This window comes from Capricornis sumatraensis, chromosome 2 (assembly GCF_032405125.1).
Source record: "Capricornis sumatraensis isolate serow.1 chromosome 2, serow.2, whole genome shotgun sequence".
NCBI classification, from domain to species: domain Eukaryota; kingdom Metazoa; phylum Chordata; class Mammalia; order Artiodactyla; family Bovidae; genus Capricornis; species Capricornis sumatraensis.
In genome coordinates, this window is record NC_091070.1 from 80,039,244 (window position 1) to 80,051,911 (window position 12,668).

The 12,668-nt window shown below is 53.6% G+C and overlaps 1 protein-coding gene across 1 annotated transcript; it reads right to left on the reverse strand.

Moving 5' to 3' along the window:
- Nucleotides 1–1,629: 1,629 nt before the first annotated feature.
- Nucleotides 1,630–7,321, reverse strand: RABGGTA (Rab geranylgeranyltransferase subunit alpha). Its single transcript, XM_068965065.1, has 17 exons — nt 7,277–7,321; nt 6,909–6,963; nt 6,642–6,752; nt 6,138–6,262; nt 5,760–5,947; nt 5,299–5,502; nt 4,910–4,993; nt 4,741–4,823; nt 4,551–4,652; nt 4,342–4,447; nt 4,194–4,245; nt 3,963–4,051; nt 3,772–3,860; nt 3,560–3,676; nt 2,834–2,947; nt 2,488–2,575; nt 1,630–1,835 (listed from the first exon to the last, which is right to left on the reverse strand). The coding sequence occupies exons 2-17, from the start codon at nt 6,909–6,911 to the stop codon at nt 1,687–1,689; spliced, it is 1,704 nt and encodes a 567-aa protein (XP_068821166.1). The 5' UTR covers nt 6,912–6,963; nt 7,277–7,321; the 3' UTR covers nt 1,630–1,686.
- Between the last annotated feature and the right edge of the window lie 5,347 nt (nt 7,322–12,668).

Genomic DNA, 12,668 nt, shown 5'->3' on the forward strand with positions numbered 1-12,668 from the left:
CTAACGGTCACCCTTCCCCAACCCCCCAGGGGTTTGGAGGTGACTTTGGTCATTGCTCTGGGGCTCAGGTGGAAATGAAGTCTCTCTCCCCAGTCTGCAGAGTACCCCCTTCTTCCACTGAGACAAATGTCTGGTGAGCTGGAGGCCGGGGTTCTCAACTTGGAATTCTTCCTAGGAATCCTGACCAACTGGCTGCAGGCACCTGCCCAATTCCATCCCAACCCTGAGAGAAACACCACGGAGGCCACCAAGAGAACCCCAAGGCAAAGAGGAGGTCAGGCATCTTCCGGAAGGTTGGGACCCTGTCTTAGGTTCTCTTCTCTCCATCCTGCCATTGTCCCAGCTCTGCCCATGGGACACTGAACAGAAGACAGTAAAAACAGGGAGGGCAAGGAGATACAAGGAAGCTGCCTGGAGGAGAGGCTGAGTTTGGTGATGCATGCGGCAGGGAGGTGCCTAGGGGAGTGGGGACAGAGGCTCCAGGACCTAGCAGAGCCCTCCGCATCTTCATGACCTTTTCCTGTCCAAGTCTAAGCTCCAGACCTGGCAGGGGGTGGCTAACCCCACCTCCAGCACATTCAAGAATAGAAATCACACTAGCAGAAATAAAATTTCCAGGCAGGTCAGCCAAAGGGCTTCATGGAAGGCTGTTTGTATATCACTCCGGATACAGAAAGGACAGGGAGGGCCCTGAGAGTCCAGTGTGTGTACATGTAGGCCCAGGTAGATTCTCAGGGAAACAGGAAAATCCCTGGTCACATTCTCTCCCTCCTGTCTCAATCAATCTTTCTGTTTCCCCACCCAGCCAGGTTTGACTCAGGGCCCTCACCCCTGAGCCACTCCCCTTTCATCCCAGGAGGCTCAAGTGCCCCTTTCAGAGTCAGGACAAGGTACTTGTGTGTGTTGGGGGGACCCTGGGAAAAGACACTATCTTGGTACTTTAGGAGCTAAGGCCAGGTTCTGCCCAATCCAGAAGCAAGAACATGAATCTGGAATCCCAGACCAAGTTACAGAGACAGCTTTGGCTCCAGCACTTGAGCTCAGCAACCTTGGGTGCGTCTGAACAGCAGTTTCCTCATCAGCACAATGGGCCTAATCATCTCAGCCCTGAGAGCTTGTGGGGATCAAATGGGATCAAGTATTTTCAAGGGCTCTTTATCCTGGGCATGCTACTCATGGAGACTAATAGTGTTGTTATAAGAGAGTGGAGCCAGGGCGCCCTGAACACACCTCCTGGGAACAGCTTTGGTGAAGGAGAGCCAGAGCAGACAGGGTATCTGGAAGGGACACAGATCACAGAAGAAACTTCTCTCAGCCCTTCTAGTTGGAGAGACTTCCAGGTGCTTTGTAGCCCCACTCAAACTAGAACCTGAACCCAAACCTGATGCCAGCCTGGAGCTTAGGCGCAGCCCAGCCCCAAAGCAGAAGGCAGACTCCAATCCAGCCGTGGCCCTGATTCTGCCCCCAACATGGAGGTTCTGCTTCTCCCCGACAGGGAACAGCAAGACTGAGCATGAAACGGAAGCACAGCGGGGGAGCCGACACATCTCTCTCCCTTTCTTGTCCAGAAAAGCAGTGGTGACAGCAATAACGGTGGTGGCGGCAGCAGCTTAGCAGCGCTCAGGGACCTCCTCATTGTTTATTCAGTTCCAATAAGTTAAAGGGCAAGGGTGGGGGCAGGGCCTCTTAGGTGAGGATGCTGCTAACCGAAGGCAGCAGCTCGGCCAGGTGCTCCGAGCTGCCCTCCGCCTGGCACAGCGGGTTGCCCTGCAGGTTGAGGAGGGTCAGCCTGGGGCAGGAGGCGAGAGGCTGGAGCACCGCAGGCTGCTGGAGGCCTTGGGCAGGAGTCAAGGAAAGCTCAGCTGGTTCTCCAAATCTGCCTGCTCCTGAACACCTGTCACTGCAGATCGAGCACTGCTACTGAGCAGCCCGCTGGATGGGCCCCTTGGCCACTTCCCTGTAGGACACAGGCCTCTAGGCTGCAGATACCTGCCCCTGGGGGCCAGGCAGGAGGTGCAGGACCCTGAGGGGATATGGTCCCAGAGGAGTGGTGGAAACTGTGGCCAAGGGGAAAGCCAGCCCCTGCTCCAGAGGTGCCCATGATTCATCAGTGGCCAAGGGCTCCCAAGTGGAAATGCAGGCCAAAGCATGCTTCAACTTACACGTTTGAGAATAATCAGAATTCTAGATTTTTAAAGAATATAAAACCTCCTGATTTTAAACATACGACGTGGTACCCAAGAACATCTGTAGGCAGGGGGTTTGTGAACTTAGGTTTGAGGGAGTCACTTCTTTCCATCCTGCAAAACTCTACCAGTGAGAGTCAATGACAGCCTCATACAGCGCCAGGCTATCCTCTCCTCAGCTCAGATGGCCAATGCCCCCTCCTCACGCCCAGGGCATGCACGCCCTGCCTCTTGGCCATCCCTTCCTGGTGTGGCACCTTGCCCTCCCTGCTGTCTGAATGGCACCCAGACGGAAGGATACGGTTGTTACACAGGACAAGCTCCTGCAACCGGGGCAGGTTGGTGACACCATCCAGGGATTCAATTACGTTATCATTGGCCTGCAGCACCTGGGAGCAGGGAAGACAAGGCAGGTAGGTAGGCAGCTGTCAGTATGGGATTTGTACAAGCCACCGGGGAGCCCAGGGTGATCAGCTTACAGGGCATGGAAAGGCTCCTGGGGTCAGGCTGGGTGACAGAAGAGAAGGCTGGGGTCATCTGTGGGGGCTGGGAGGACCCGGGCATCTCTTAGTAGGGTGGAGTGACTTGTGAGGTGGAGGAAGGGGAAAGGGAAACCCAGAACAATGACAGAGGATTGGGGGCTTTACCTCAAGGCAGCGCAGGGCAGCCAGAGCAGGGGGCAGGGCTCGGAGACGATTGTGTGACAGGTCAAGGTGAGTGACCAAGAGCAGCTGCTCCAGATGGCAGAGCACCGTCAGATCCTGAGGAGGGGGACGAGATACCCAGCGAGGCCTGGCGGACAGCTCTCAGCTGTCGTTTATCAGGCCCTTGCCCAGTGCGCCCCACACAGGCCCTGGGGGGTCCCCAGCTGAGGACAGGAGGGAGCAGCTGGGAAGCATACCTCACCACCCCCAGCAGTACATGCTCCTGATCAAGGACACGGGGTCGGGGTGGCCTTTAGTGCAGGGAGCGGGGCAGGTACACGGTGCTGGGATGAGACAGATACTAGCGGGAGAGGGCCCAGTGAGCCCGGAGTTGGTTTGGTGGGAGCAAAGGTGGGCAGCAGCACCGTGATAAAAATAACGTGTTGGGGAGATTGATTAGGAACGACTACAGAGGAAAAACAGAGTCAGGAGTTTGTCAGAAATCTCTGAGAACTATTCAGCTGTTAGGTGTTGGAGTCTGCCCCAGGGAGAGAAGCATGGAATGAGCTAAGGAAGAAATGTCCAGAAGGGCGCGTGAGATGGAAGGCAAAGCAGGGGACGTGAGTGTCTTGGCTGAGGCCTGAGGAGCAGATATAGACACTGCCGGTGCTGAGAAAGGGAGGCGGGCCAGCCGGGTGAGGGTGCGGAAGGCGCATGCGCACGCCCTACCTTGTGACCCAGGTGCAGCACGCGCACCTCCGCGTACTCCATCTTGAGCACGCTGTTCTCCAGCAGGAACTTGCTGCGCAGGTCGTCCAGGTACGCTGCCCTCATTGGGTCCACAGCCTGGCGGGGAGAAGAAGGCACAGGGACTGTGTGTCAGCTGCCTGGCCCCTGAGTGCTGGGCTGCCCCCGTGCCAACTCCCGCGGACCCAACTTGCCTTGAGGGTTTGGAAGTACTGCAGGGTCTCCTTCTCGTACTGCAGGGGGTCCAGCGCCCTCATCAGCAAGATGATGGTGAGCAGGCACCCTGGGGAGAGGGTGGGGATTAGGACGGAAGGATCCTCCTGGCAAGGAGCCTGCCTAGGATGGGCCCTCAGAGAAGCAGGAGCTCAGGGGAATCGGGCCTCACATTTATTCTCAGGCTCCAGCTCCTGCAGCTCCTTACAGGACTCCAGCTCCGACTGTAGTACGGTGGACTTCTCCACTGACAGCTCACACCTGAGGGTGGGCACGGTGGGGGAGCAGTGCTGGTCATCCCCAGTAGCCAGTCTGAGACATCTGCTTGAGCCCTTGGCATCCCACCCAGCTGCCCAGAGTGCACAGCCCTGCTCCTATCCATGTGTTTCCCTGTGCTCATCACCTGAAGAGCTGCTCATCCGTGGCGGAGTCCCGGCACCAGCCCTCTTGGCGGCCTGAGAGACAGAGCAGGGGTAGGAGAGGACACCCATGAGAGGAAGACAAGGATGGGGGGCGCTGCTACAAAGGGGGGAGGCTGCAGGCTGGCTCACCTTTTAAGAGCACACACTCCTTCTGGGCATCGCCTGCCGTCCAAATGACACGAAATGTATGCTGGGGCAACTGGTCGTTGAGGGAGGTGGCGGGCAGGTCACAGAGCTGGGAGCATGGGGTTAAGAGAAAGCCCAGGCTGCACCACTTTTCTGACTGTCCCACCCCAGCCCTGTCCCAGCCCCGACTCCACCCACCAACCCTGGGATACCCAGACGTGGCTAGGCCGGTTCCTGCCCTCTGGGGTCCTCCACTCCACAGCCAGGGGTGACTCATCAACCATGAGCAGCAAGGTCTCCATGCCGGAGCCCACCTGGCGCAGGGGACAGAGACAGACCATCACTCCAACGGCACCAGGCCCACCATCCACGGTACCCTTCAGCAAAAGCTTCAGGACTCACGAGCAGGGGCCGAGAGAAGGAGACAGTCAGGCATGCCTCATCCCGGCTCACGTGCAGGCAGCGCAGGGCGTCCTGGGGATCAGCTGTGGGAAGAAACCGTCTCAGGTCTCCTTAAATATCTTTCCATTCCTTCTTGGCTCCAATCCCCCACTTCTTCCCTACTGTTCACCTCGTCCCAGGAGCCAGCGATGGTAGAACCAGGCACTCTGATCATTGGGGTCAGTGAAGAAGGCGTTCTGCACCAGCTCCAGCTCTGCAGGGGCCAAGGAGGCATGGTGCTTTGGTTAGGACCCTTCTGGGCTCCTGTCTACCCCCACCTACTGCCCTCTCTTTGGAGAACTTCCTGCCTTCAGTTTCACTTATATGCCAGCCTTACCCAGGGGCTGCGTACATCAGGAGCCAAGTGGACACTTGGGCTCTCTGCAGCCAGGGGCTGGATCTTATGCATCCCCAGAGCCAGGCATTTTCCCGAGTGGTAGGTTCAGGAGCAGGCCTAGGCATCAGGGTCAGAAGGGCAGCATGGGAGAGTCCTCTCAAGCACTCCCTGACCCTGCTTACCTTTGAGCAGCACATCCTCAGGGAGGCGCCCCTGGGGTCCAGAGTCTGGCTGAGGGTGCAGCTGGGGCAAGAGGCAGGAGCGGTAATGCCAGGAGGAGTAGTTGGAGAAGTTTCGGGTGATGAGGCTGTCAGTGAAGGCAAGCTCCTCTGCAGGGGGCACAGCTGCCTGTGCAGCCACAAACCGCCGGTAGTCCCAGCAGTGAACTGGGGGGATAGGCAGACAACACATCTCAGAAGCAGGGCAAGAAGAGCTGCCTGGCTGGGACCGTGGCATCCCCTTGGAGACCCCAAGAAACACCTCTGTGCCCTCCATGGAGGACACATTTGGCCTCGTCATCCCTTGTGTCATCAGCTCAGTGGACCCATCCTGGCCATCCCTCCCAACTCTGGACCTTACTGAGGCCCTAGTACTGGGACATGGGGCAGGTGTAGGCAGGGAGACAGAATCTGCAGGCACGTACAGTTCCGCTCGTCAACCTCGAGGAAGCGGGCACACAACTCCAGCTCCCGGGCCCAGTTGGGCTCTGGCAGGCGGCCCAGAAGCCAGCAGCGGTGGTGCCAGGTACCATAAGACTTGGGGTTCACCCTCAGGCAGCTCTCCAGGAAGCCTAGTTCTGCCTTCACCAAAGCGGCCAACTCCTCAGGGGACCTGTGCCCAGAGGAATGGGGGTCAGGGCCCTCCAACACCCAGTCTCATTTCACCCCTGACTTTCTGCACCTAGCCCTCCACTGCCCTCTGCCTATGCCCCTGGCTGCCCCATTCTTCTTCCACCCCTGGACCTAGGCCGGGCAGAGCCAGAGCGAGGGCCATCTTCCTTGGGCCCTAAACCCCTACATACTTCTGGACCTCCAGCTGCTGGAGCACCTCTCGTCGACAGTTCCAGAGGGTGGCAAAGTCAGGGTTGGCTCCCAGAATCTGGCTTGTCAGTTCCAGCACTGACTCATCCAGTTCTCCAGCCTGGCGCTGAGAAGATAGATAGCAGGATCAGGGATCACATCACTCTTCTGCTACAGAGCTCCATAACATAAATAGAACTACTGAATGTTCTGTGAATGCCACACTTTACTACAAGTACTATACAAAGCCCTTTATGGGATAATATGTAATCTTGCAATCACTGATTTTCACAACAGTCTTATGCAGTAAGTGCAATCGTTAGCCCTGTTTTACAGATGGGCAAATTGAGGTCCAAAGAGATTCAGTAGCTTGCCTAAGGACACACAGCTAGTAAGTGATAGAACCTAGATGTGGATTCAAGCAACCTGACTCTAAGGCGCAGTTCTTGGTCAAGTGCTATGCTAAGGGAGCCACGGTGGGAGGGGACTACCTCTGAGGGCCCCACCTTCTGGAAGACAGTCTGGGTGGCTGCCTGGTATAGCTTCAGCTTCTGTTCCCGCTCTAGTCTTTTGGCTTCCGCTTGCTCTTCCGATGTCTTCACCTTCAGGCGCCCGTGCTATGGTTGCAAGAGTGCAGGCTGCCTTGCTGGGGCAGACCCACCGGAACCACCCCTGCGGAGCCCCAGGTTTATATCGGGCAACGGAGGCAAGCCCACGCCGGACAAGGGCAAGGGCGTGCGCATGCGGAGGTGAGCTGGGCTCAGGGTTCTCACCATGGTGCTGGCTCAGATTCAGGGCAGGGGAAGGGTCCAGTGGTGCCCGTGAAACCTGGCGAAAGACGTGTCAATCATGGGAGTCCCGCCCCTCGGAGCCCCGCCCCTCGATGTCCCCAGGAAACCGTGAGCAAGCCCGGGCGGAGACGCCTGGGGTGTTAAGGGGTCCCGGGACAGACACTGCAAGTCCACGAGGAACCCACCCGAACTGGTCTTGCACTCGTGCGGCCCTGCCTACAGCCCGATCCGCCGGAGCTGGGCCCGAGTTGGGGCACTTAGCTTATGGAGACCACTCCGTGCCCAGAGGTTGCCTCTACCCGCCCGCCCCAAGGTTCCCAAGCACTGCTGCCCCCCGCGGGCGGACCCACCTGTGCTGGGAGGAGGGGAGCGGGACGCGGAGCTGCGGCGCCCGCCACCGAGCCCGAGCGCTGGCTAGAGCGGCGTCACGCCCTGGCTTCTCCGAGGCGCAGCGCCCTCTGCAGGCCTGGGGAGGGGCTCGCAGGAGAGCTTCCGACTCCGGAAGCGCCTGCGCAGGATTCCTGCGCGCTCTGTTCGAAAACGCCAAGTCCTTGTTAGCCTTCTGGTGTGTTAGTGTGAACGCTTAACTCTGATGAGCTCGGGAAAGCAGCGCGGGGTGCAGTTCCCAGCCAGCTGCTCAAACTGCGTTTCATTTGAAAAAAATTCTTCAACAGCCGGAAACCCACCCTTTCAGCGCTCGAGTGACCTCACTCTGGCCGCACTGGCCACCTCTTAGTTGCCGAACCTAACATGAAGTTTCCTGTCCTTATCTTCGTTGACCTCTGCAGTGTTTGATGCTACTGACTTTCCTCGACTTGACACCATGTTCTGGTCTCTCCTGCAGTTTCGTCCCTCTCTTCTCGTCTCTTCAGCTTGTTTTCCTCTAAATGATGTTGATCTTCTTTCCTACTACTCCTTTCTTCACACCCTGCTCCTGGAAGAATGTTCACAAATCCAAGCCTTAAACTGCTTGGAGTTGGAGCTCCTTACAGCTCAGTCCTGAGTCCACAGACCTTCTGGCCCGCACTTTCTCTGAGTGACACTCTTGCTACCTGTACTGCCATGGCACTCAAACTTGTGTCTCCAGTCCACATGTCTTGCAAACTGTAATAATGGAAAAAAAAATACAGACACACACATATTCATAAGCCTGTTAGGTATCACCTGGGTGTTCAAGAGACACCTGGAACTCCAGAAGTCAAAAAGTATCATTGGCTCCTCTCCTTCCAGTCTAACCTTTGGCCTTCATGTTACCTATATCAGTGGATGGCCTCTGCACTTATCCATGATATCTCATAAATACCCCCTCTATTCCCACTGTGCTAAGAATTTCAGTTCATTTATTCCAGAGATAGTTGAGTCTTTTCAATGTCCCCTCATTTTCACCCTGCCCCCCTTTATCTCTGTGTTGCTGAGTCAACCCTTCTGAAATGCAGATTCGATTGTGATGTGTCTCTGCCAAAAACCCTTCCATGAAGCTTTTTGGGAAAGACTCTGAATCTCTCAGATCAGCACATCAGGCTTTTTCGCATTTGGGCCCTCATCCCTATGGCCTCATGTTCTGGCTCTATGAAAAACTCTTCATTTCTGCTGATAGAAGGGCTTGGGGTTTCCCAAGCTTGTTAACCCGTTCCCTCTTCCTTACTCTCCTTCCCCCACACCTCTTCCTTTGCCAGAGTAACTCCTGTTCACCTTTAAAATTTAACTCAATGTCACCTCCAGGAAGCTTTCCAAAATACCTCAATCTGTCAATGATAACACTTATTCCTCTGTCCTACTGTGAAGTCTTGATGTGTATGCTAGCTTCTCCTAGGAGATTCAAAGTTCCTGGAGGACAGAAACAACATTTTTTTGATCCTCCTTCTCCAATACCTGGGCCCGATTTTCAGTAGTTATTGGATAGTTATTTGAATGACTAGAACACTACATCGTGAGGGCTGGCTTGGCTGGGCCTAATGGTCAGTGCTGTGCACATTTAGGGATCTGAGAGATTGTGAGGCTTGGACCAGCTCAGGAAGGTTTCCTGATGGAAGCTTCATGGGTTCAGAATGGTCACTGATTGTGTATTTGTGAGAAGTGTGTGTCCATGTGGCATATGTATAAGACACATCTAGGTAAAATATGGCTTTAAATTCTTTATATTTCTTCCCCACCTTTCTTAGGCCCTGGAAATGCATGTAAAGTGTCCACTCTCTATTCTGTCCTGACAAGCTTCAGGGAAAGAGACACGTGCCCTGGCCTCCTATACTTGTAGTCACCTTCCTCACTGGGACTGCAATGACAAGCACTGTGTCAAGGGCTTTGCACACACACAGGATTACATGTGGGAGGCAGTAAGGAGAGTGCTTAGGAACATGGACTCTGGGGTCCAACTGCCTAGGTGCAAATTCTGGCTTTGCCATTTATTAGCTATGTGACCTGGGCAAGGTACTTAATACCTGTGTTGAGTTTCTACTGTGTCTCAGTATTTTCAGCTGAAGCATAGGGAAAATAATGTTACCTACCTGCTAGTGTTGAGTGAAAATTAAATGTAAAGTCTATGTAAAGTGTTTAGGACAGTGCCTGAACAGTACTAAGGACAATACTGGGTAAGGTAAATAATAATAGTAGAAATTTTTTTCTTTTTGGCTGGGCTGGGTGTTCATTGCAGCATGTGGGGACTTCTCTCTACTAGTGCATGTGGGCTTAGTTGCCCCACAACATGTGCTATCTTAGTTCCTTGACCGGAGGTCAAACCCATGTCCCCTGCATTGGCAGGCGGATTCTTAACCACTGGACCACCAGGGAAGTCGTAGTAATTTTCTGATTTTCTTAACAAATATGCCAGGAAATAGAGGTTCAGAGAGAAAGGCTAAGTAACTTGCTAAGTGTCACCCATGTAGTAAGTGGTCAAATGGACATAGGTCTGATCTGGCCCAGTCCTCGCTCCACCTCACCAGCTACTTTTTTTGTTTTGTTGGTTGAGTTTTCGGTCACCATCTATTCTTGCTTCCTACTCTATAACCACTCACATGTACAACCAGATATCTGGGAAGACAGGTGCCCACAGGTACAGATGTGACAGGTGCAATCTTATTACATCATGGTTGCAAAGGGTGGAGGAGATGGGGTGGAGGAAGGCTGCAGTAGGCATGAAATATTTTTTCATGATTAGCAATCCTGAAACTGGGAAGTTTGAGTCAAGCAGACTTAAGGGAGGAAGTGAGTCTTAAATCTGCTTCCAAGAAGGTGGAGCCCGGTTTTGGAAAGAGGACAGGAAGGGCATTTCAAGCACGTGTTATGACAGGAAGGTGGGTGAGAGATAGCCAAACAGACTTAGCTGGCTGGCAGAGACTGAACCAGGTGCCTGTAAAGATAAGAGCAGTGGAGCCAAGACAAGCCTCTTGCTTTAAGGCAAAAGGATGTGTCAGGAGTTATATTTGGCCTCCTGTGTGGGATAAGTGGGAAGCAGGCAGGTGTCTGAGTCCACAGTCTGAATGATGCTTGAGGAAGGGATTTTACTCCCTTCTGTGCAGAGAAAAGAGCAAGAATAACCGAGTACTGATTGGTCCCAGACATCCTATTTGAGGCACTCACCACCTATTATGATTGTACGGTGAGGACCAGTGCATACAGTGGGTTCCCACAGAGGTTAAGTTGCTTGCCCAAGGTCGCAGAGCTGGGAGGAAACCAAGTGCCCCTAACACCGCATTCACTTACTGAGTTTAAGATTAGTCTCTCTAACTAAAAATTTATTCCCTTCCTTGTACCCTCCGATCTCAATCCTGTGCTAACTGAACATCAATCAACCAGAGTCAGATGACTAAAACTGCTGTTGTCGGTAACAGAAGAGGGCAGGGTGGGCGCAGGTAGGAATTCCACCCAGTAGGGAATGGGGACCACGGGAGGCAGAGTTGAGAGACCCACCAACAAACTCTAGTAGAGGCATGTGAGGGCCAGACTTGGGCAGTGGGGTGAAGAATCCTCACTGGGGAGTGAAGGAAAAAATAGACTATGAAGAGAGGTTCTGTGACCTTGAAGCCAATAATTAATAACAACTAAATTCTTTACAACCAGGATAAGAAGAAACTGAGATTCTGCCCAAGGTCACACAATTTGTAAGTGATACAGCCTGGTGTCACGCTGAAAGTCAGGGTGCCCTTCAGAGGACAACTGAAATCACCCTTCATATACACACAATAAAGTTTTCTCCTTCTCTAAAACAAACTGACCAACCAACCAACCTTGGCTGTCTCATTTCAGAAGACACCGTACTTTCCCTCTGTCTAGCTTGTCCACTGTGCTCACTGTGCCCAATGAACGTCCAGAGTGTGGGGATGTGAAGCGTCACAAGACTTCTGGGAAGCTGGGGTGGGTGTGCTGGAGAGCCAGGTTGGGAGAGAGTTCTACTGTGAGGAACTCAGAACTGATGGTCTGGATCTTCTTGAGGCCATAGTTCTGCCAAGTATCAAGTGAGCAGTGGTTAGATGTTTGGGTGGGGGCACCCCAGGCGCTTGAGGGGAAATCAAATGCTGGGAAGTCTGGGCCAGGCTCCTCTGTTCATGGAATTCTCCAGGCAAGAATACCAGAGTGGGTTGCCATCTCCTCTTCCAAGGGATCTTTCTGACCTAGGGATTGAACTGGTATCTCTTTCATCTCCTGCATTGGAAGGCAGGTGTTTTGTTTTTTTTGTTTTTTTTTTTACCATCAGCACTTTTTTTTTTTTTTTACCATCCTGGGCTGTTGGGAAGCTCAGGGATCAGCTTAAGTTGCAGTAAAGGAGTTGCAAGGGGGAATAGCTGAGCCTGCTACCTGCCACCCTGAAGGAAGGGTGGAGTTGAAGCTTCTCTACACAGGAGCAGAAGTGCCCACTTCCTGTCTCTTGCAACATGGAAGCTCCTCTCCCTCACCTTCTTGACCTTCTCTAACCTTGACCACCACCAGAACAGGACGTCAGAGCTGGAGAGGGCTCGATGGATCATCTGGCCCCCGCTTATTTCCCAGCAGCCCTCGCACACTTGGTAATGTGAAATCACATACACATTGGTGGCAGCCAGGGCTGGAAACCAGGTTTCCCAGTGATTATCACAGAGGTTCTGCAGCCATCAGCTCCATATTGGGACATGTTTAGGGATAAAATGGTTAACTGTGGGTAGGATGATAGGATAGTAGATATAACTGGTAGGAATTTCATCTCCAAATAATGGTGGTTAATGTGTGTTTATCAACTTAAAGGGAAGTCTCTACTGGTGGGGGCACTTTTCAGTGACATGCTGGCTGAGCACACTGCCATTCTCAAGAACTGAAGGCCGCTAACACATAGTTGGGAGCAATGCTGGATGATGGAATCCGGATCTAAACTTAATTTGAGGGCCCAGATTTGACCAGATGGCATCGAATGGGGACAGAGGCACAGTCTGGTTCTTTGGTCCTCACACCATCCTCTGCACAAGGGCATGATGTGTGGGCAATGGAATGACACCAGTGGGCAGACAGGGTGATTCTGGTTGGGACAGGGTTGGTAAGAGCTAGCACCTTGCCAGAAGTAGTGGCCTGACTTTGAGCAGCATGAACAGAACTTTAGGACCCAGAATGAGGGAGTGCAGAGGCCCCAGATCTGTGATGGTCAGACCCTGTTGGGAGTGTGTGGTCCATTTAAGGTGGACAGGGACAAACAGCGAGGTCCAGAGGGAGAAATCAAGATGGTGAGAGCAGGCCATGACCAGAAAGAGGACATGGGAATGTCAAACTGGGGGAGAAGAC